General features: G+C 56.4%; 2 protein-coding genes across 5 annotated transcripts; one reads left to right on the top strand and one right to left on the bottom strand.

Moving 5' to 3' along the window:
• Positions 1–350: 350 nt before the first annotated feature.
• MAP3K12 (mitogen-activated protein kinase kinase kinase 12) lies at positions 351–17,834 on the bottom strand (the record flags this gene model as incomplete). Of its 3 annotated transcripts, none has more annotated exons than XM_084749594.1 (14): positions 351–1,071; positions 1,276–1,549; positions 1,634–1,704; positions 1,826–2,450; positions 2,550–2,687; positions 2,765–2,881; positions 2,966–3,075; positions 3,271–3,379; positions 3,921–4,079; positions 4,154–4,312; positions 4,701–4,892; positions 5,047–5,230; positions 5,639–6,117; positions 17,611–17,834. In XM_084749594.1, 14 exons carry the CDS (start codon positions 17,832–17,834, stop codon positions 976–978), a joined length of 2,937 nt encoding a protein of 978 aa, XP_084605720.1. In that variant the 3' UTR covers positions 351–975. The 3 variants fall into 3 exon arrangements, with proteins under 3 accessions (XP_084605720.1, XP_084605722.1, XP_084605721.1); XM_084749596.1 differs by lacking the exon at positions 17,611–17,834 and adding an exon at positions 16,337–16,864; XM_084749595.1 differs by lacking the exon at positions 17,611–17,834 and adding an exon at positions 10,168–10,850.
• On the top strand, positions 17,807–23,023 carry TARBP2 (TARBP2 subunit of RISC loading complex). Of its 2 annotated transcripts, none has more exons than XM_084749709.1 (9): positions 17,807–18,004; positions 18,488–18,657; positions 19,789–19,891; positions 20,342–20,434; positions 21,230–21,302; positions 21,483–21,600; positions 21,854–21,981; positions 22,266–22,467; positions 22,580–23,023. In XM_084749709.1, the coding sequence occupies exons 1-9, from the start codon at positions 17,952–17,954 to the stop codon at positions 22,735–22,737; spliced, it is 1,098 nt and encodes a 365-aa protein (XP_084605835.1). In that variant the 5' UTR covers positions 17,807–17,951; the 3' UTR covers positions 22,738–23,023. The 2 variants fall into 2 exon arrangements, with proteins under 2 accessions (XP_084605835.1, XP_084605834.1); XM_084749708.1 differs by having other exon boundaries at positions 17,874–18,004; positions 18,380–18,657.
• The last annotated feature ends 88 nt before the right edge of the window (positions 23,024–23,111 follow it).

Below are 23,111 nucleotides of genomic sequence, written 5' to 3'. Positions count from 1 at the left end.
TTCTTCTGTTTTACCACTCCTGTATTTCTCATTTGCCCTTCATCTTTCCTCCCCATGATTCTGGGTGGCCTTTTTACACTTACCCAAGGATGGTAGAGCAGCGGCCGCAGCCGGGCAGGGAAGGGGGTCTGTCTGTGTATTTTGCACACATTTATCTGGTTGATGGCAACTTGAGAACGGCTGCCTCTTACGTCAGTTTCCATACTTTGAGACACACTTGTTTTCTTATCCTGAAATCATCTAGAAAAGTTTACCTGCTACCCACTTACGTTCAGTGAGGAAAAATTCAGTTCCTTGGATAAAATCCAAGACTTAGCCATTCATTCACCAAGAAAACCCTCAACAGCTGGGCCTGCGTAGGGTGGCTATATTTCAGGGTTGTTCACAGGGTTACAATGACAGTCCCCACCCCTACCAGGCACCAGGACGACCGCAGGGACTTAAACAGCACCCCAGTTCTTCAGCCTGAGCCATCACATGCTATCAGTCTTAACTTGCCTCTGGGCCCTTAAGCCAGGGCTTGGGCAGAGAAACAGGAACAAAGGAATGGGTTACATTGCCACCTGAGAAACCCAGAGGGGAGGACCCAGCCTTAGTTTCCCCTCCTCCCAAGTGCAAAATATGTAAACAGAAAATAAAAGTGCCATTTTAAGTGGACCCTCTTCCTGCTGCCCAGCATTCAGGGGCAGACGGTGTGGAGACCAGCCTGGCTCTTCTCTTGCTGCTGAGCATAAGGAATGAGGTGGAGCAAGAAGGGACCGGTTTCCTTTCCCCATCCACAGCTTCTAGGGCAGCACTTGCCACAGCTGCCGCCGCCACTGTCCCTAGAACTTACTCGGTAATTGGTCAAGGGGGTGGGGTCCTTCACTCAAGCCTGGCTTAAGGCTAAGAAAGCCCCATCTATCTGTTGATTATGTGGCGCATATATATTATGTATATAAATATTTCTCTATGTACAAGGAATGAGAGTGTCCTTCATGGAGGGAGGGAGGCTGGGGGCCGCAAGGCATCAATGCTGTGGGAGTTGTCCAGCTCCGCGCTGTCACAGTCGGAGTCCTCAGGATTAGGGCCCTGTGAGGAAGAGCAGAAATGCAGTGAGGTGGGAGCCCAGCATCTCTCAGCATTACAGACTCCTTCACTGGGGTGCTTTCAATTAATTGTGGCGGTTGTTACTTATATCTCTTGCGGTACAGCTGTCTTCCGTAATGATTTTCACATGACTGGGTGTCTGCTCTCAATTCCTGTTCGTGTCTGGTGGTTCGGACTCAGACCCACCTGCGCATCTCTGGGTAGATCCTTGTGCTGCATGGGCAAGGAGCTGGCTTCACGCTCAGGGACCACCTCTGAGGCAGGTACGTCCAGCGGGATTTCCGAGCCCTGGGAGCACATGTCGTCAGACCTGTCGTCCGGCCGCTCATCGGTGTTGGTACTGCCAACTTCTGGTGTGCCGCTTGGGGACGGCTCACTTGCTGTTCCTTCCTCCACATCCGACGGGTTCTCTGAGCTGAAGGTAGATAGTGACTGACGCATGTTCGGGCCCTGAGGCCACCTAAACGTTGATGCGTGGTTAGAGCACGTGTGGTCCTTCAGAGAGCTCCCAAAGCAAATGATGCTGACCCCACCCACTGCTCACCTCTGACTCAGGGGCAGCTCTACTTCACTGTCCACCTCTCCTTCTTCCTCTTCAGATGAGATACCACGTTTCTACAGTAGAGATGGGTGTGCGTAAACTGGTCAGAACATGGCAACAAGTCATTGTAGTGGAGCAGGGTGGGGTGCAGCGTGGGACCCCTAGGAGTGAGAGAAACCTGTGCACACACTTTACCTGACTTCGAGTCACAGCAGCCCTGTACAGCAGTGCAGCTGGGGTCAAGTGCTGGGACCCAGCCCGGCTTCCTCCCCGGCCTGCAGTCCCTTCCCTTCCAGTTCCCAGCAGCCCCACACCTTCACCGGGTCCCACTGCTGGAGGTGGCTCCCCTTTGGCCCCCCCAGGTGAGTCTGGGCTGGTGGAACCAGGAGCTGATCCCTCGCTTGGAGGAGTATCCCCCTGGGGTGGAGGAGGGGAGCCGGGGTCCCGAGCTCCCCCGGCAGCCCCCCGGCCCCGGGCTCCCAGTGCGGCTGACAGCAGGTCTGGGGATGATGAAGACATCTTCCGCAGTAGAAGGTCATGGTGGAGTCCACGCAGAGCAGGGGGGCAGGCATCCCAGGCCGAAGGGCCCGCTCCTAGGCCCCCTGGGCTCCCGAGTCCTCCAGGCTCATGGGGTGGCAAGGTTGCACGAAGCCCAGGCAGGTCTCCACAGCTGCCCTTGGCGCTGGCCTTTCTGTGCCGGGTCTTGCCACGGCGACTCCTTCCAGGTGAGGGGGGGCCCTTAGGACACCCAGGAAGCCCCACCCCACTTAGGGCTGCGTCTAGTTTAGGCAGCAAAGACTCCGTTTTGAGAATGTCTGGCCTGGGGGGGGGGGGGAGGAGGAAGGAAAGTACAAGGTTAAGATGGACGCTTGGGAGCCTCCCCCAGCCTCCTGTGAGCCTCCGCCCTCCCGAGTCCTACCTCTTGCTATGGGGTGACAGTTTCTGCGGCACATTCCTTTTCTTGATGAGCTTCTCCATCGTGTTTCCGTGCAGGAGTCCCCGGGAAGGGTGTGACTTGAGCAGACCTGGACACCTCCTTTCTAAGGCCTGCTCCCGCCTAAAAATGCAGACACCTCCAGTTGGGTCTCCTGAGACGGGTGGCGCCATGGAAACTGGGGTGCAGTGCAGAGTTACCTGAGCAGCTCCCTCTCTTTGAGCTCCAGCTGCAGCATGAGGGCGTTGAGTTCCATGTACAGGTTGTTGGCTCTCTCCAGCTTGCGTTCATAGTGCTCCCTGATGTCCAGGGCGTGTCTGAAAGGGCAGACGGGTTTCTGACTCCATGCTGAGTGGCTCCTGCTGCTGGGCTAAGATTCACTTTCCTAAACAGGCACCTACCTGAGCTCCTCCCTCCTCCGCATCACCAGCTCCTCTTCTAGGCGGTGCAGACAGGTCCCTTCTGACTTAATCTTTTCAAAGTGCAGTTTCACTTCTTCCCGCCATTCTGCCTAGGGATGGAGAGCCGTGGGGGAGGGGTGAGAACCATGTCCCTGTCAGGTCACACGCCTGGGCAGGCCACTTTTAAGTTAGAGATTGGATTTAGATGGAGTGGGACTCATCTATTCCGCCACGTTTCCTGGCCTCGTCGAAGGCTCTGCCATGCCTCCAAGGGTCAGGGGTCTGTTCGTCCACCCACAGCACACCTGGGACTTAAAGTAAGTCTCCTGGGGTGTGGAGAGCACGTCAGCTGAGGCGATGTCCAGGTGCAGCAAGATCTGTCTGAATGATGGGCGGTTTCGTGGTTTGCTGTTCCTGAAATGAAGGGAATTGGTGAAATTTTAGGAGGGGGGGGGGTGCGGGGACTAGAAGGGAACTTGGTATGTAGACCAGGTGGCCTTGAACTGAGATCTGCCTGCCTCTGCATCCAAGTGCTGGGATTAAAGACAATAAAAGCCACTACTGCCTGGCCCTGATGTTTTTCATATGCCCAAATAGGCCTTTTGGTGACCGTGTGGCGGCATACACCTTTATCTACATAGCAACTTTCAGGCCAGCCAGTGCCTCCCTTCCAACCCCTCCACCCCACTTTTTAGTCTAACCCTGAGAGAAACGCTGGGCATGTCAGTCACAGTTCAGCCTTCCTCCCTGTACCCTGTGGTCTGTCCACGTGATGCACCAGGCCTGCTCACTGGGATAACATCAGCACAGCCTGTTGTCTGCTGTAGTTCCCTTGGAGATTAGGGAGCCTCAGCTTGCTTTTGCTAAGGATCTGGGCCTAGGGTTCTAGGTGCCGGCTTTCCCCTCTCAGCTCCTTAACCTTGTCAGCCCAGTCTCCTGGCCAGGCCATCCTTACCAGCACTGTCGAAGCAGAATTTTAAAACCATCTGGGCAGCTGGAGGGCACAGGCAGGTGGAGACTGTTGCTTCCTACGCCCCAGATGATAGCCGAGGAGTCTACGTCCTTGTAGGGGATCTCTCCAGTCAGTAACTCCCATAGCACCACCCCAAAGGACCTGGGCACAAGAGCATCAGTTGGGAGGTTACTGCAGACCTGCCTGAGTCCTAGACGTGCCACCCCTGTGCTTACCAGATGTCGACCTTCTCAGACACAGGCTCGTTTCGGATCACCTCAGGGGCCATCCAGGCTACTGTCCCTGCAAAGGACATCTTGGTGCTCTTGTCACTCAGCTCCTTGGAAGTGCCAAAATCTGATATCTTCACCACGTCGTCATAGGTGATGAGCATGCTGGTAAAGAGTGCAGTCGGTCAGGGTCCACGTCCCACCACACCCCTTTAGTTGCTGCCATGGTTTTTTTTTTGGGGGGGGGGGGTTGGTTTTTTAAGACAGGGCTTCTCTGTGTAGCCTTGGCTGTCCTGGACTAACTTTGTAGACCAGGCTGGCCTCGAACTCACAGTGATCCACCTGCCTCTGCCTCCCAAGTGCTGGGATTAAAGGCGTGCGCCACTACCCCCGGCTTCTGCCTATGGTGGTATTTGGGACACCTAATGTTAAGAGGTCACCACAGCCCTCCAAAGGACGGCTGCCACTTGGGAGAAGTTGCTGAGATGGACTCAGGGACATGCCTGTTCTTCCACAGGCAGCCACCTACATGCACACGAGCTTGCTTACTCACTTGGGGGACTTAAGGTCTCTGTGGATGATCTTGTGCAGATGCAGGTAATTCATGCCACCAGCAATGCCCATGGACCAGTCAACCAGCAAGGAGGGGGTGACAGGGCGACCAGCCCTGAGCACCTCATACAGCTGTCCTTGGGCGCAGAACTCCATAAGGATACAGTAGCAGGGAGCCTGTGTGCACACACCCCTGAGGGCCACGTGGGCAGCCCTTGATCAGTGTCTGCCTTGTGTACCTGGGACCCACATTCCCACCCGTGCCATTTGGGGGTCCCCTTTGAGGAAGAAGGTGAGGGGAGTCCTGGGTGTCATGGTGCCCCAGCCACTGCCCCCCTGTTCCTCACTTGAAGGTGATGATGTTGGGGTGCTTCAGCTTCCGCAGGTGCTTGATGTCGGTCTCCTTGAGGTCCCGGACCTTCTTCACAGCCACTTCCTCCCCATGGAAGCGTCCCAGGAAGACAGCACCCTGCGCCCCTGAGCCTACCCACTGCAGGTCCAGGATTTCCTCAAAGGGGACTTCCCAGAGGTCTGTAGGTAGGAGGCACAGTGCCACAGGCTCAGGAAGATGTGCACTGTAGGCCCTGTGAGACACTCAAGGGCTGGCTATGCCAATGGCGAGACAACAAAGGAGGCGGGAAAGACGAGTGAAGGAAATGACTGGGGTGACCTCTGGGAAGGTGCGCGCCCGCAAGGGTGTGGATATTTTATTTGTAAAGCACTTGGCTAGAAGTGTGAAACCCAAGTTCCTGAGTTCCATTTCCCAGCACACTGGGAGAAAACGGGGAAGTGCTAAGGATTCAGCTGTCTCAGCACCAGAAACAAATGTGAAGGGAAATAAAGCTGGTTAGTGGCCTGGAGAAGGGAGAGGTGGCCGGTGGGTTTGGTGGGACTGTGGAGGGGTGGAGGTACTAGTGTCCCCACAGGGATCTGGCCTACCTTCCTGCTGCTGCTTGTGCTCTGTGGAGTAGGCTTTGCCGATCATTGTCCACACAGGGCGCAGGCAGCCAAAAAGACCTTCAAGGAAGCCGCTGCCACTCTGGCACTGCAGCCTCACCTCATCAGCTCGGACTCTAGATGCTCGACTCTCAGGCGATCCAGTGGCGCCCCCCGGCCCACCCGCATCCTGCTCATGCAGCTGCAGGACACTGTTGGCAAAGGGCTCTGGGGGAGGCTCCCCGCCTGGGGAGGGGCTGGGCCCTCCCCCGCCCTGCCCACCCAGGGGCACAACATCTCGAAGTACACATTGGGTGGGTGTCAGGTCCTTCTCAGGGGTGCAGTCTGAAGTGTCTGCATCCAGCTTGCGCATGGAAGCCTCACTCAGAGTGGACACAAAGCCTCCAAAGGAAGGGGAGGGTGTTCGGGTCTCATGGAGGCAGGCCATGGCCTCTGGAGCCAGGTGTGCTGAGCAGCGGGCCCTGTGAAGAGTTGAGGAGGGAGGGGACATCAGCCACAGTCACTGCAAAGAGCTCTCAGTACCTAGCTGGAGTTGGCTAGAGTGTCACTTTTTTTTTTAAAAGGTTTTTCAAGAGAGGGATTCTCTGTGTAACAGCCCTGACTGTCCTAGACCAGGCTGACCTCGAACTCACAGAGATCTGCCTGCCTCTGCCTGGCTTGGAGTGTCCCTCTTAGTATCCAACGGGAGACAACCATATACGGTTGAGTTTCTTCTTGGCAAACCATACACATGTACACAAGCAGTGTCCTGAGCAAAGAGAAGTAACAAGCCCACTCAGGTGTTGTTACAGAAACTCTCAGGGCTGGCTGGAGAGACGGCTCAGTGGGGAAGAAGAACTTGCTGTGCAAGCCTGCTTGATCCTCCTCAGCTGAAGGGAGCACCAACCCTCTGCCCAGGCCCTGCGGCAGTCACATGTTCACACCCGCACAACTCAAGCACGCAGGCCGGAGTGGTGGACGACGAGGTGCTTGGTAGGAGAGGTGGTGGGACCATGGCGTCAGTCAACTCACTTCACGACAAAAGCCAGGGCTGGAGAGATGGCTCAGCACGCAAGAGCACCTGCAGTCTTGCAGAGGACCTGGCTTTGGCTCTCAACCACCTGAAACTCTAGTTCCAGGGGATCTAGAACCCTCTCCTAGCTTCTCTGGTCACTAAACATAGCTGATGCACTCATGCGTACAGGAAAAACACCAATACACAGACATCTAAAAAAATTCTTTTTAGTAATAAAAATATAGCAGGCCTGATGTAGCACACACCTTTAATCTTAGCACTTGGGAGGAAGGGGCTGGTGGGTGGATCTGAGTTCAAAGCCAGTCTGGTTTGTCTCAAAAAAAGAAAAAAGAAAAGAAGAAGCCGCAACAGTGCTTTGTGAGTACTTGTCACTAACCCCTGCAGTGCTCATTCTTGTCAGCCGAGGCTCACCGTCAGACCTCCCTATTCACTATGTAGGTTTGGCTGTCCTGGAACTCTATGTGGATTAGCCTGGCCTCAAACTTACAAAGATCTGCCCACCTCTGTTTCCCTGTGCTGAGATTAAAAGATGTGCACCACTAAGTCCAGTCCAGGAGTCAGACACTTTTACCTTGACTCAGTCTGAGGCACACAGTGGCAGCACCCAGACTACGTCCCTGGGCGGCACACGCAGGTCAGGGCTTACATCTGGGCCTCTCTGTGCTTGCAGGTGCCCACACAGGCCTCTTCAGTGAGATGTGATCTTGTATGCAGAGCCAGAACCACAGAGCTGCACCACCCCTCAGCACGGCTGGCGAATCGAAGGCTGGGGGCGGGAATAGCTGATGGGGCTGTGTGAGGCTCTGGGCTTCGGCTGCATTCTCAGGAGTCTGTCCTTCATGAGCTGCTTCCTGGGGGTCAGAAGACCCCTCATTTCTGTCTCCCCCTCCCCCCCTTTTTTTTGAGACAGGGTCTCTCTGTGTAGCCCTGGCTGTCCTGGACTCACTTTGTAGACCAGGCTGGCCTCGAACTCACAGCGATCCACCTGCCTCTGCCTCCCGAGTGCTGGGATTATCATTTCTGTTCTCTTATCCTAACCCTAGCTCTCAGGCAATCGAGATGCGTCTCAGCTCATGTCTGTGCTATTTAAATAGCGCCGGTTCAGAACCCAAGTCTAGGGACTGGGATGTGGCTCAGCTGGTAAGGCCTGTCTAGCATGCACAAAGCCCCAGCACCAAATCCACCTGCCTGTAATCCCAACCCTGAGGAGGTGGAGGCAAGAACCAGTTCAAGGTCATCTTTGGCTACATAGCAAATTTGAGGCTGGCCTGGATACAGGAGACTCTGTGTCAAATAAATAAATAGACTGAGGATGTGGCTCAGTTTGGTAGAGTGCTTGTTTAGAATGCAGAAGGCCCTGCTGGACCGCATAAAACTGGGCATGGCACACAGGCCTGTGTGACCCAGCACTTGGGAGGGGGGGGCAGAAGGATCAGACATTCAAGATCATCGGTGAATCTGAGGCCAGCCTGACCTATGAGATCCTGTCTATCTCCAAAAATAAATAATAAACCCCACAAATCTAGCTGGGCCGAGCAGTCCATACCCAGATCCCAGCACTTGAGAGGCAAAGACGAGAGGATTCTGAATCTGAAGCCAGCATGGGCTACACAGGACCTCACGTAGAGAAGAGACAGACAAAAGTGCCGTAACACACAGGAAGAGGCCACGGATCTAGTCCCTACCTAGCACTGTAAAAACAGCAGCGACAAACTCTTCCAACCTTTCAGACTGACGTCAGAACTTGACACCTAGAGTTGTACCCTTGTCGCAGCCCTGCAGTTGGTTGGGTTATCACAGGATGAGGTGTGAGGTTCCTGGTAGTAATCTAACGCCTCCTTAGCCCCTGCAGCAGCGGTCGGGCTGCTGCGGAAGGACACTGTTGGAGCGGGACGCAGAAACAAAGTCTGGGGAACTGAGCGTCTCCGCCTGCCTAACCATCATCTAGTCACTTGTGCGGAGGGTTGGTTTGGGATCTGCACAGTTAACAAGCACTGGGCTGGGCTCAGTGGGTGTGATTGCCACAGCCACATGGTGGCTCACAACCATCAGTGCCAGGGATCCAGCAGGCACCACGTGGTGCACACGCATGCAGGCAGAACAGGCATATACAGAAAGCACAATAAACAAAACACGAGAAAAGTTGCACACTGTCACCCTGCTGCTGCTGCCGCCGCCTCACTAGCTGTCACCACCTGGCCTCGGACAAATTCCTCTTAAATTCTTTAAGTTTCCAGCTTCTGGAAGACGTAAGACACAAACCCATCAGCCCTGTGTGTTTGTAGGCCCCTGAGTGGCTCACTTAAGAGGATACCTGGGCCACCCTGGACACGAAGCCATGTCATGGTATGAACTATGTTGTCCAAAGACAAAGTCAACTTTTCAAAAACTGCTGCATGTTAGCCTTTCATGTACATGTATTGCCACAACCAATGCACAACACAATAAACCATATAAGGTAGGAAGGCGCTGTCAGTAGCTCACTTGACGGCGTGGAGGAGGCCCAAGGTCAATCAACAACAACAACAACACACACACGCACGCACACACGCGCGCATGCCCGCACGCACGCACACACGGCACACTCCAGAGGTACACACACAGCACTCAGGAAGTTCAGGATCATTTCTGGCTTCATAGTTTCAGGCCAGCCATCTTAGAACAAACAAAAACCCCATAAACTCTAGGGATGTGGTGGTCACCAGCATTAGACCTGCACAATACTGGACAAGTCAGGATGCGGTCCTGAGGTACGGAGGGCTCACAACGCCGCCTCACTTCTGCCTTCCCTTTGGCCTCCCGTGCTGAGACCACGGTTGCTGTGGCGAGGGAAGACGGTGCCTGTGCTACTGCAAGTCAGCGGGCACCAGAAGCCTATTATCAAGCCTAATTCAACTCTGTGGGTCGCACAGAGAGACGTGCGGACGCAAAGGGTCAGGAAAGCAACGGAGTGTGGGAGAGATGGGCTGGGGAATGGAGAACACGGGTGATATTCAAGTACTGAAATGCCACAACGAAACCCATTACTGTGTGTAATTAATATCTGCCAAGGGTCTGGAGATACAGTTAAGAGTGCTGACTGTTCTTGCCGGGTTTCATTCCCAGCACGCACATGGTGGCTCACACTCCCTGTTAACTTCAGTTCCAGGGGATCCAAGGCCCTGCACGTGTGAGGTGCCATAAGCTCATGGGGGGGGGGGGGGGCGGGGGCGTGCGCGCGCGCACACACACACACAATGACATTTAAGAACTAAAAATTAAAGCCGGGCATGGTAGTGCACACTTTTAGTCCCAGTACTCTGGAGGCAGAAGCAGGTGGATCTCTATGAGTTCGAGGCCAGCCTGGTGACAGAGCTAGTCCAGGATAGCCAGCACTATTACAGAGGACAAATACCAGGGAACTTGTTGGATCCCCTGTCTCGTCACCTGCCCCCCCCCAAATCCTAAAATTATATGAATACAGTTGGTATTATTAGCCCACAGGCAACAAGGTTACCTCAGGTGCGCTGTTTATCTCTTCTTGTCTTCAAGTCTGGCTTCAACCTGGAAGTCTCCGTGCAGGCCCAGCCCTGTCTGGTTAATGCTGCCCGCTCCGTGGCTCCTGCTCAGCTCTCACCCTGAGTTGGAAGCCCTGCTCTACCCACCCAGGCCCGCACATGCTCCGTGTCTTGTATTTCAGTTCCCTGCACCCTCAGAACAGCCTAGCAGGGAAAGCATTACTGGTTCTTTTATGGTGGAGAAAACCGAGGTCCAGAAATCAGGAGCCACAGCCTCTGAACTGCCAACATGTCCCACAAAACGAGCGGCTTGAGCGCGAGGGTGTCCACTGTAACGCTAAGTACAAACAGACCAGCCTGCACACTCCCGAGGATTTCCTGCACTCGGCCCAAGGCTTCAGCCTCCCTCACCAGCTCCAGGCTGGGGCTCTCGCTCGCTCTCCCGGCGCACCTGCTGGACCCCCGGCGGCGGCGGCGGCGGGCGAGCGGAGCAGAAGGGGTTACGGCCCTGCGCCCCCTCCCCTGCCGACCTCCTTCCCGGCCGTCACGCGGTGCGGGGCTGGGGGCGCGGCTGGGGGAGGGGTCCAGGAGGGGAGAAGGGAGCACAGCCGGCTGGGGGAAGGGCTGGGCGCTGCGGCGTAACCATGACGACTGGGCCCGTGAAGTCACCGGGACAAGATTAGCCCAGGGTCACGTGAACGCGAGGCAGGGGCGGGGCCGCGCCGGATCCCGCCCCGACCCGGGCAGGCCTGCGCGTGGAGGCCGAGGCGCTGCCCGCGTGCAGGTGCGGGTCCCCACCTGTGTCCTCCGACCTCCGCACGCGCCTCTGCTTGGGCGAGGCACCTGGTGGAGGGAAGGCGGCTGGCGTCGGAGGGGAGGGCGCCTGGGATGCACTACCACACAGGATTTAAGACACGGAGATGGGGAGACAAGAAAGGAGCAGTAAAGGGACTGGGTGAGCGGATGGCCAACAGCGTCAAACCCGGAGGATGGTCTGAAAGCAGAGAACCCTGGGAAGATGGAGACGGACAGGGGAATGAAAACCACAGGCCACCTGTCCCCTTCCTAGTCTGTTTCCTATCTGGAAGCGTTGTTTTGGGCATTACAACACCAAGCGTCTTAACATTTGCCCCCATCATCTGGATCACAACTAGGTTTAGTGAGAGAGAGGATGACATCCTCAGGCTCAGTTCGCAGCTCTGCCTACCTCAGATCACACTGGCATCCCCAGAGGACCCTGCGGTATCCAGGGCCAGCAGCTGGGGCGAGAGAAGCCATCCCACCTGCTGGCCTCTTAGGGGGGTGGGAATAGCTGGGGAGGCAGGAGAAAGGTGGCGTGTAGCGCTGAGGGCACCCTACCATCCCTAAGGCTGACGGCAGCTGTTCCACATTGACCTGGAAGAACACAAGGAGGGGTGCTGGGCCCCAAGGGAGCCCATGTAAACTTGAGATTCCTCTTTCCCAGCAAATGCCTCCCTCTCTGCTCCCTGAGTCCTGACCCACCAGCTGAGTCTCACTGCCCCCAGCTGGGTATTGGCGCCAGGGCTTTGGGGGGTGGCTGACTAGAAGCCCCGGGCCCAGACATTGAGTCACCCTGGGGGAGGGGACCGGTCTCCCTGACCATCCATTATGCAGTGCCTGGGGGGCGGGGGGGGGGGGAGCTCCTGTCGCTCTAAGCCACAAGGACTAAGTGGGGACTGTGTATCAAACTTCAAGGGAACATGGTGGTCCCAGCATTAATCTACCACGTGAGAAGCTGGGAAAAGGCCAGTTCCCCCACAGGAAGGGGTCAGTCACCTACTCCTCCCAGTCTCCCTAAGCTTTCCTGCCTGAGGAGGCCATGAGGCTGCATCAAGTGAACTCTGGATTCCTTCTACCCAATGGCTCCTGCGGTGGCCGATCCTGGAAGCTCTGCTCAGAGGTGTGGCCATCTGTCCATGCCTTGAGTTCCCGCACTCAACTCTCTCTCTGCCTGGACCTCATTTTCCTCTCAGGGCAGAGAGATCCTACTTTCCCCTCATTAGTCTGAGGAGAAGCTGCAGAGAGTGATCATCACCTGGGGTCCCGGGTTCTCTACCTCGCAGGCTCTGAGGCCCTTGAAGGGAAGGTGTTTGTGACAGAGTGCAGCTGTGCCTCCTGCCCGGCAATTTACTTCCCCTTTTTACAGGGTCCAAGGCCCTTACCTCAGAGTTCTCACACTCTCTTAGGGTCCTTGAAGAGAGACAGATGCCTTTTGAGATCCCAGGTTCTCACCAGTCAGGCACTGAGGCCCCGTTACCAAACTTCTGAGGGGGCTGGAGGTGCTCTGCTCAGAGTGTATGAGCCAGCGAGGGGAGCCGATGCAGCAGCCTTGTCTTGGGTCAAGTCTGTGAGACTCCTACCTGGCCTTAAGGGTGGAGGAGGCGGGGGAAGGTGCAGTGAGCTATGCCTGCCACCTTCCTGGCTCTGCTTCTTCCCAACTAGCTGGGCATGGTCTTTCTTTGTGGATTGCTGGGAGGCCAGCTCTCCTGTCCATCCAGACAAAACGGGAGACTTGTCTCTGAGCTTCTGCTACCCCAGAATCACTGACAGTTCCAGGTTACAGAGGTGACATGACAGTGGGCCCATACCTGCTGTCCCCTCTGCTTAACTATGCAGGAATGTCACTATGTCCTTCTGATGTCATGGCTGGAATCAGCTCGCAGCCTTGCTCAGGAGATCACGGACCACAGGTCTCCCCTACAGGAAGTCAGGCCTGGAAGAAGCTGAGTAGACAGAACTTACAACTATCTGAAAGGCATCCTGTGAGCTGACACAGTGCCTGCAAACTCAGACGCTCAGGCAGGCGGGTCTCGGGTCTAACCTAGGCTACACGGCGAGGCCCTGTCTTAAGTAGGGCGCCAGGTGAGGGTGTGGACATCACAACTCCTTCTTTAAATAAGAAAAGGCCTCATGGAGCCCTCGCAGGGCTCTTTCTCCCTTTTGCTGGGAATACATGTGTGTCTGCAACCAGCTTAGCAATGCTCTTCTTTTGGCCTGTCTATAGTGTTTCAGTAGAATTTTGAGTTTCCTTTAATAAAAAACATGGTTTGTTTTTTTCTTTTTTTTAACAGGATGGGGTTTTTCTGTGTAACCTTGGCTGTCCTAGAACTCAGTGGACCACACTGGTCTAGAACTCAGACATCCACTTGCCCTCTGCCTCTCAAGTGCTGGGATTAAAGACTTACACTACCACTGCCCAGCTTTTACATGTTTTTTAATTGCAAAAAAAAAAAAAAAAAGAAAAAAAGAAAGAACTAGAATTTGACTGACAGCCATCCATCCTTGCGCTACCTGCCCCCAGCCTAGGCATGGGGGAGTCACAGGCCTCAGGACCAGCAGAGGCCATAGTTACTTGACAGGCTGGGTGACCTGCAGTATCAGATCTGCTGACAAAGCTGCTGTGCACACTGTGGGTAAGACCATCATCCGGGGCAGGCCTGGCTTCAGTCTTAGCTCTAGCCACGTGCGGGCTATGTATCCCTGGCTAGCCTGGAACTTGCTGTGTAAACCAGGCTAATCTTAAACTTAGAGATCTGCACCCTGAGTCCTATGACTAAAAGCGTTTGCTGTCATGCCGTGCTAGGCCTCAAACTCCTGATCTTCCGTGCACTTTGATTATTTAGCTCATTGATTACTGACAGGTGCCCCCAGTTTCAGTCTCCTCACCACTAAAGCAAGAGATGCAGGCCGGGTAGGTCAATGACGTTACAGACATTGCTGAAGGAACCAGAAGCAGCTCTTGGCCTCGCGCCTGGCACACAGGCTGCTGCTCTCTATAAACAGCACTCATGATGCTTTCACACAAAGTACATAAATGTTTTTTTCTTGGAAACAAGGTCTTGTGCCACCCAGACTGGACGTGAACTTACTATTAGTTAGACATGATCATGAATCCTGATCCTGATGCCTCCACTTCCCCAAAGTGGGACACTACAGCAGACTTTATGCAACCCATGTTGGTTTTTCTTTTTAGTTTTTTTTTTTAAGTTTTAGTTTTTTGAGACAGGGTTTCTCTGTGTAGCCTTGCCTGTCCTGGACTAATGTTGTAGACCAGGCTGGCCTCGAACTCACAGAGATCTGCCTGCCTCTGCCTCCCAAGGGCTGGGATTAAAGTTGTGCACCACCTTGCCTGGCTTCTTTTTAGTTTATTGAGACAAACTCTATGTAGCCTTGGCTGCCCTGAAACTTGCTTTGTAAACAGGCTGGCCTTGAACTCACAGAGATCCACTTGTCTCCACCTGCCTCCACAGTGCTGAGATTAAAATCTTGCACCAGCCCCCATGACTGGCTCTTCTTTTCCTCCTCAAAACAAGAGGTAACACCATACCAAGGACAGAGGAAGGAAGGGAGGTAAAGAAACAGAGCTGAAAAAGAGAAACAAAGACAGACACACAGACACAGACACAGACACACACACACACACAGGGGTGCGGTGGGGGCAACCTGCTGGGCCTGCTAGCACAGTGCTCAAAGGCTCAGCTATTTAGGAGGCTGAGGCAGGAGTATCAAGGCCTGCCGGGCAACTTAGTGCCACTGTCTCACAATATAGAATTTGTATTTTTAAAAAGTTGGTGTAGTTTGGTGGTTGAGAGCTTGCCCAGTGTGCCAGGCCCTGGAGTGGAGTCCTAATACCTTGATTAAACAGACAGGCCTGAGGATCGGAGGTCTTCCCTGGCTCCTCCCAGTACACACAGGACCAGGCTTTCTGGGGACACATGGATAAAGCCATCATGTCCTCTGCTGGCATCCTTTCCATGCATTCCCTGAAAAACTGCCTCCTCCCATTCTACCACGCCCTCGGCATGGGCAGCAGAGAGGCAGAAGTGGGTACTGAAATGTGGGGTCCTGTGTTACCTCATGTACTTCTCTGCCCTCCCCCAGCAGTAAAAGCCTTCTACAGGGTTTTGCTCCCATGAAGGCCAGGGAGCCTGAGCCACACCTTCCACCTCTGTCCACCAATGACCTAGGACTTTTTAGTGTTTTGAGACAGGCTCTCTATGTAGCCTTGGGGTTTTCCTAGAAATCAACAGTTGGTTGGGGCTAAGCTAGAGACCCTGATAGCTTTCCGTCCTTTATTTGTTGGTTTTTTGAGACATGGTTTCTCTGTGTAGCCCTGGGTGTCCTGGACTTGCTTTGTAGACCAGGCTGGCCTTGATTCGGCTGCCTCTGCCTCCTGAGTGCTGGGATTCAATGTGTGCACCTGGCCCTACCTTTCCCTCCTTAAATGTGAGTCAAGAGGTGGCTCTTGAACTTGGAAACTTCAGTATCAGGGCAGCAAGGCCCTGAGGGCACTTAGGCTCCTTCCTTGCCAAATCCTTGCTGCTGGTGTAAACTTGGGGTGATCATCTGGCTGAAAACCAGAGCTCCCAGAACCACGGGGCCTGTGTCGAGGGGGCTGGGGTGTGTTAGACCTCACGTACACGCTCTTCTGGGTCAGCGGCTCCTCCCTCCGTTCCTACTACTGTTGATGGAGCCCCTTCTCTTTCCACCCTCAGCCAAAGCCTTGGCTATGAAGACGGTAAGCCAAGGAGTTTGGTGACTATGTGAGAAAAAAGAGGGGGTCATTGAAACGCCTGACCCGGGAAATGGGTTAGGGAAAGCAGAAGAGAGCGAAAGCCACATAATATGGGGAAGGGGAGCAACAGCTGGATGGTAGGGACCGCCACAGCTGGAGATTAGAGGATTTCAGAAGCGAGGGGAGAAGGACCCCGCCAGGGCAGGCAGGAGTAGGCGGAGCCTACTAGGTGCAGCTGTGGGGGAGGGGCGGTGGGTACGTTAGGCCTTGCCCTCCCATCCCTTCCCTGGAGGGGGGACAACTCTACCTCCTTTTCTCTCGCTCTTGAGGGTGCTCTTGCCCGCTGCCCAGTCAGTCTTCCTCAGGCCACCCTCACCCCACACAATCCACCACAGCTCTGGAGGCTCTGGGTCTCCAAGCTGGGCCGCCGCATCCCTCAGCTTCGCCCTGCTCCTTTCTATCTCCAGGCGTCGGGTCCAGGTCTCCAGTTCCTCCATCCCACGGCCTCAGCATCCTCGAGTCACCTCCTCCCCCACCACGCCACAACAGTATCCCGACCCTCCCTCCACGCCAGGATCCCAAGACCCGACCCATTCATGCCCCCCACCCCCACAACTCGCCCAGGCTCTCACCTCGGGGGCTCCGCGGCCGCAGCACAAAAGGCGGCGCTGCTGCAGCTCCGCTCCGGATGCTGCTCCCGCCTCCTCCTCCTCCTTCCCTCCTCCCCCCGTTGCCCTCCACCGGACCCGGGGCGCTGTCACCGGCGATGCTCGAGTGACGCTCAGGTGCACGGGTGTCAGCCCCAGCTTTTGGCCCCCACCCACCTACTCTAAGCCCCGTCCCCTCTCGACTTGAACTCCCGCTCCTTGCGAGTCCCCCGCCCCTGGCCCCCCGGGACGGACACGCCCTGAGCGGGGGATGCAGCGCTGGAGCCGCCGGCCTCTTAAAGGAGCCCGCGGCTGCCATCCGGCGCGCTCCAGGCTCCGCGCCCCCTTTCTGGAGGTGTCTCACGGCAGTCCCGCTTTGGGCCGCATAATGATTCTGTAGGAACCCCCTGAACCCCCGTCTTCTAGACTCCTATCCCCCGAGAGAGCGGCCCCTCAGAGAGCACACACAACGGTCTGGCGTCGGTCCCTGGTCAAACCGCCAGCGCCAGCTGCCCCTTCCCTTCCACTGCTCAAGGCTTCGCCCGACTGGAACCCACCCCAGTGCTGCAGACCCCTCTCCCTGCAACCCCATTCCTGCCTCCTAGCGAGGCGCCTCTCCCCAGGCCCACTCCGAACAGCACCGTCGGAACCACGTCCCCCCCCCCCCCGGGGCATCTCTCTCCATCTGCCCAAGGTCACAAGATTTCCCCTGCATCTTTCATTCACTCTGGCGCTATCAAGACTTTGGGGGACAGTGCTGCGCCCATCTGGGTTCGCTCATCACTCTCAGCTGCTTTTTTCAGCTGTAACTAAAGAACACAGCAGAAGGTCCATCCATCTAACGGTTCTCGGACGGCCAAGGAGGGGTTCACTAGGGCCGAGCTAAGGAGGCGCAAACCCTAACGGGCCGCGTGAAGAAGAAGAGAGGAGCAGTGGGATCTTTTGACACGGAGGCGAGAGGAGCCAGAGGGACCTGGGGAGACGGTGTCCGAGAAAAACTCGGACTGGACACCAGCCCCCCCCACCCCCGGCCCAGGGCTGTGGGGCGGGGGGCGGACACACAGGTAAGGCCCACCCTCCGGGGGGGGGCAGCGGAGCTCCGCGCCGGCAGCCTCCCAGGCCAATCACAACCTCTCCTCGGGAAGGAGTCGCTCTCAGCACAGCCAATGAGGCCGCGGAGCCGGAGGGCGCGCGGGCGCCTGGGTCCTGTAGTTCTCCTCCCCGCCAGCCGCCTACACTCCGCTAGTGCGCATGCTCACAGTGTCGGCCCCGGAGGCGGCGCCGCGCCGGGACCGAGGCGGGATGACGTCAGAAAACAAAAGCCACTCGTAGCTCGGGAGGCTTCGGCCCAGGCTCCTCCCCGAGGGCGGTGCCGGTGCCCCGGGGCGAGCCCCGCGGCGCGGGGCTGTGGGGTGTGGGCCGCTCGGCTCCGCGGGGAGACGCTGCGAGTCGGGGGAGCGGGGGGGACTGCAGGTCCCAGCATGCCCCGCGGCGGGCCCCACCGGCCGCGGCTCCCGGCCGGGCCCTAGCTGGCCGGCGGTGTGCTGGGGCGCGCGCGGAGGCTGTGGTCGCGGTGGCGCCCGCGGGGACGGAGGAGGGAATGAGTGAGGAGGAGCAGGGCTCCGGCACTACCACGGGCTGCGGGCTGCCCAGGTGAGCGGCCTCGCGCAGGACGGAAAGCGCGAGGCGCCGCGGAAGGGGTAGCGGCGCGCGGCCCCAGCATGCACCTGGCCCGAGGGCTGCTCCCGGCAGGCACTGGGGTAGCGGGTTCCGGGCATGCGCTGCGGCGGTCGCCACCGTCTGGTTTGGGGTTGGCTTGGCTCCCAGACTGCCCTGGAGCCCTGGGCTTTACGCGCCCCCACGTTCAGTCAGTGTGCTTGGTGGGTACTGGGTCCCCGAGTTGCGTTGTGCCGGGGGAGACGCACGTGCAGGCGGCGCTGCGGCACGGGCTCCCTCGCCGCGCCCGGGAGCAGTACATGGTGCCCTCGCTGGGGCCCCGTGCCTTCCCGCCCGCACCTTCACTTTCAGCCCAGTGGACGCCACCCTGCCTGGGACCTGGCCTGTGGTCTCACGTGACAGTGCGTGGCGGGGGGCGAAAGGGGAAGTGTGATGATGTCGGTCTGTGCCCCTCCCCAGCATAGAGCAAATGCTGGCCGCCAACCCGGGCAAGACCCCGATCAGCCTTCTTCAGGAGTATGGGACCAGACTAGGCAAGACGCCCGTGTACGACCTCCTCAAAGCCGAGGGCCAAGCCCATCAGCCTAATTTCACCTTCCGGGTCACCGTCGGCGACACCAGCTGCACTGGTGAGGAAGGCTCGGGCGGCCTGCCTGGGGTGTGCGCTCACAGGGCCCGTGGCTTAACTTCACAGTCCTCTCCTGTAACCCCAGGGAGGGATGGAGAGACTCAAGGAGGACAGGAAATGTTAGATACTGAACCGCTCCTGGGTGTCCTCGTGCCTCACACCGAACGAGTAACTTAGTATCGGAAATTAAGTGGGTGGCTCATGTCCACACGCCTAATAAGTGGCAGAGTAGAGCCTTGATTTCAGAGCCAACCCTCCGTTGCCTATTTATTGAGGGAAAAGGAAGTGCTTTTGCAGAGGAAAGGAAGACAACGAACCCCCCCCCCAAAAAAAAAACACCCCACAGTGTTGGAGCTCAGAAGTCCTACCTGGCTTGGCTTAATTATGGGAGCTATTTGAAAGATAAGGGCTGTTCTAGGCCCGTTTCTACTGCCTTGATAAAATTCCTTAACCAAAAGCAGCTTAGGAGGAAGGGTCGGTCGCTTTACAGTTCCGGGTTACACTCGCCCTGGGTAGAAACGCATCCCCAGTGCAAAGCAGAGAGCATGGACTCAGCCTTGTTGCCTCTGACCAAGAAACTCACTTCACAGCCACAGAAGCTAGCAGGGATAATGGCAGCGGCTACATGCTGGAGGTTTTCTGTTTTGTTTGGGGTTTGTTTTTTGTTTTGAGACAGGGTTTCTCTGTGTAACAGCTCTGGCTGTCCTAGACTTGATTTGTAGACCAGATTTCGAACTCACGGAGATCCACCTGCCTCTGCCTCCTGATTAAAGGCGCCTGACATCACGCCCAGCGTGGCTAGGTTTCTTGCACAGTTCAGACCCACTGTCTAGGGATGGTGGGCTTTGCATTTGTCCGTCCTCCCACAGACACGCCCACAGGCCAGTCTGGTACAGGCGCTTGCTCCTCAGCTAAGGCCCTTCTGCAGATGATCCCAGGTTGTGCCACGTTGACAGTGAAAGCTAACTAGGACAGAGGCCATCCCAGCAATCAACAGAACTCTTCCAGTTCTGGCTGGGGGCTCCTCGGAGGGCCGTTCACTCCCTCTGGCAGTGAGGAGAATGGCGGTGGGGGCTGGTTTCTCTTCTGTCCTGCTGGTGACCTCCAGTGTTGCCCACACCCCTTTTCTTAGGTCAGGGCCCCAGCAAGAAGGCAGCCAAGCACAAGGCAGCTGAGGTGGCCCTCAAACACCTCAAAGGGGGGAGCATGCTGGAAGCAGCCCTGGAGGACAGCAGGTGAGGGAGGAACAGCCAAGGCACTCTAGACGCCTTGCTGAGAACCCAGGCTCCGCACTACCTACCTCTCTCCCTAAGCCTGGTCTGGTGACTCACGGCCACCCTCACCTGGTCCCTTCCTGAGAATTTCCTCTAAAGCTGAACAGGGTGTTTCTAGGCACCTCAGGGTAATAGCCAGCCCCTTTGATAGGTGGTGGCTGCTCTGGGGCCTGGGGTAGGGTATCGGGGGTGGAGGCCAAGGCTGAGAAGCTGGTCCCGGCATGCCCCCTCTCTCTAGCAGGATGGCTTTCCCTCTTCCACACTCAGGTGGGAGCTTGTTGGGTAGGAAGAGGCTCCCAGGAGGAAGAGCTGTTGCTGAGGCTCCCTGAGTCTGCAACAGGGGGAAGGACCTCACACCCTCATCCCCTTCTATGTGGGTGTGGATCCAAGGCCCCCCCTTCCCTCGGGAAGTTCTTTTTCTCTCTTAGACGCTTCACTGCCTGAGGACGCTCCTGTCATTGCTGCAGAAGCTGCTGCCCCTGTCCCATCTGCTGTACTAACCAGGTATCGTGAGTCCCCCGACATCTTGCGGGAAGGTGGGAGGGAGTCCTGGCCTCATAGCCCTCAGACCCAGGCAGGTCAGGATGAGGAGCCTGAGAGTAACACAGAATGGAATAATTGAAAGCTTTGTACTATCTGGTTGGTAAGCTTGAGATAGGTAATTTAAGATTTTTGTTTTGTTTGTTTTTTTGAGACAGGGTTTCTTTGTGTAGTCCTGGCTGTTCTTGCCTCACTCTGCAGACAAGGCTGGCCCTGAACTCATAGAGAACTGCCTGCCTCTGCCTCCCGAGTGCTGGGATTAAAGGCATGCGCCACCACTGCCCGGCAATTTAAGATGTTTATGTAGCCATGTGAAGGTTGTTAGTTTGTTTAACATCTTTCAGGCTCCATTTATTTTATTTTATTTTATTTTATTTGTTTTTTTTTTTAAGGGTTTCTCTGTGTAGTCTTGGCTGTCCTGGACTTGCTACGTAGACCAGGCTGGCCTCGAACTCACAGAGATCCTCCTGCCTTTGCCTCTCGACTGCTGGGATTAAAGGTGTCAGGCTCCATTTATGAGTTGGACACAACATGTCCCATGTTTGAGAACTAGAAGGTTCCAGGACTGGCTGTGCCTCTGTCGTAGGGATATTGCCAAAGTATTTCCACATCTAAATGTTCCTGGGAACTAGCAGGGCCTCACTTGGTGAGGGAGGGAGCGCGGCTGGACAGACAGCTACCTGCCTGGTGAACTGGAAGACGGCAGTGGCTGGCGTGTGAGCGTGTTCTCAGCATTGGCCTGGGCCCTTTCTCCTCCAGGAACCCTCCCATGGAGATGCAGCCCCCTGTCTCTCCTCAGCAGTCTGAGTGCAACCCTGTTGGTGCTCTGCAGGTGTGCTAATCGTCACTGTCTGTGTGTGTTGTCTTCTGAACTAGGGCTGTGAGGCAGGGGTGTGTACCTGGAGGGGATGGTCACCCCTCTTCTCACCCACGGCTGAGGCCCCTGGGTAGGAGCCACGTGACCGCGGAGCCTCCTCACTCAGCCTGGGGCTCCCTGCGTCTTCCTTTCAAGGAGCTCGTGGTGCAAAAAGGTTGGCGTTTGCCAGAGTACATGGTGACCCAGGAGTCTGGGCCTGCTCACCGCAAAGAGTTCACCATGACCTGCCGGGTGGAGCGTTTCATTGAGATTGGTAACTGGGACAAAGGGGGCCTCACTCCCCTCTCCCCACCACACTAATCCCAAGCACAAGGTGGGTGCCTGCCTGGCTGCTCCGTCCCAGCTTTCTCTGCTCCACAGCTACTCCCCCCCGCCCCCTTTCTGGCCCACTCACTCGTCAGTTAGAAGGAGCAGGCCTTCAGCTCCCCTACAAGACTAACCCGAAGGCAAAGCACTGGTCTGTTAGGAGTCCCCACATCCAGCGAGCCCTTCCCCTCCTCCCTCAGGCAGCGGCACTTCAAAAAAGCTGGCAAAGCGTAATGCAGCAGCTAAAATGCTGCTTCGAGTGCACACGGTACCTCTGGACGCCCGGGACGGCAACGAGGCGGAGCCCGACGAGGATCACTTCTCCATCGTAAGTGGCTCGTGTGGGACATGGCGGGGTGGGGGTGGGTTGGGTCTGGACCCAGTTCTCTTCTAGTTTTCCTACCAAACCCCAAGGCTCCTTGAACCCTAAGCTCAGCAGCCCCCTCAGCCTGCAAGTAGTCGCGCTCACTGGTGAAAGCTGGCCTAGGGCAAAGCCCCTGTAGGCAACTTTTACTAGGATGGAGGAGACCTGGCCTGTAGGTCAGGTTCCAGAGCGTGCCTGATGCTTGGGGCCCACAGTCCTAAGCTGCTGTCTCACTCCCATCTCATTAGGGTGTGAGCTCCCGTCTGGATGGACTTCGGAACCGGGGACCAGGCTGCACCTGGGATTCCCTGCGCAATTCAGTGGGAGAAAAGATCCTGTCTCTCCGCAGTGGCTCCATGGGTTCTCTAGGGGCTCTGGGCTCTGCCTGCTGCAGCGTCCTCAGTGAGCTCTCTGAGGAACAGGCTTTCCACGTCAGCTACCTGGATATTGGTATGGCCAGCTGGGAGCCTGGATCAGATCAAGTATAAAGCAGTTGGGAGGTGGGAGATTTAACAGTTTGGTGCCCCCCCCCACTGCTTCCCTTCTCTCTCTTGGTTTCCAGAGGAACTGAGCCTGAGTGGGCTCTGCCAGTGCCTGGTGGAACTGTCCACCCAGCCAGCCACTGTGTGTCACGGTTCTGCAACTACCAGGGAGGCAGCCCGAGGTGAGGCTGCTCGACGCGCCCTACAGTACCTCAGGATCATGGCGGGTAGCAAGTAGCACCCTGGCTGCAGTGATGGATGTGTCTTTCGCTTCTTGCTCCCTGGCCCATGCATTCGCCTGGCTCTGGAGCCCTGCAGAGGTGCCATCTCTACCTCTGACACAGCCTGCCAGCCTTGAGACTGAGGAAGGCACAGGTAACCAGGAGCCATGAACCACGGGCCCCGGCCCGCACAGGATGACGAATGGAAAGGAAGTTGGAATTCTGTTGGAGTCTAGAATAAACGCTGCTCTCTCTGGCCCTGGGTCATGAGAGTTAGGAATAAATATGGTATGTTTCTTCTTGCTCTGCGCTCCCTGTTGTTTTTGCTTTAGGCAGGAGGCTACGTGCAGTGGCCTTGGGGACCCTTTGAGCACAATGCTTGTTTTACTGA

The sequence above is a fragment of the Acomys minous genome (assembly GCF_964271855.1).
Source record: "Acomys minous genome assembly, chromosome: 12".
Classification (NCBI taxonomy): domain Eukaryota; kingdom Metazoa; phylum Chordata; class Mammalia; order Rodentia; family Muridae; genus Acomys; species Acomys minous.
The sequence above is the reverse complement of the archived record's forward strand: the minus strand, read 5'-3'. Positions and strand labels throughout refer to the sequence as shown.

Coding starts and splice junctions, on each gene's coding strand:
- TARBP2 (XM_084749709.1), top strand. CDS start 17,952: ATGAGTGAGGAGGAGCAGGGCTCCGGCACTACCACGGGCTGCGGGCTG. Junction 19,892..20,341: donor GCAGCCCTGGAGGACAGCAG/GTGAGGGAGGAA, acceptor TCCCTCGGGAAG/TTCTTTTTCTCTCTTAGACG. Junction 20,435..21,229: donor CCATCTGCTGTACTAACCAG/GTATCGTGAGTC, acceptor TTTCTCCTCCAG/GAACCCTCCCATGGAGATGC.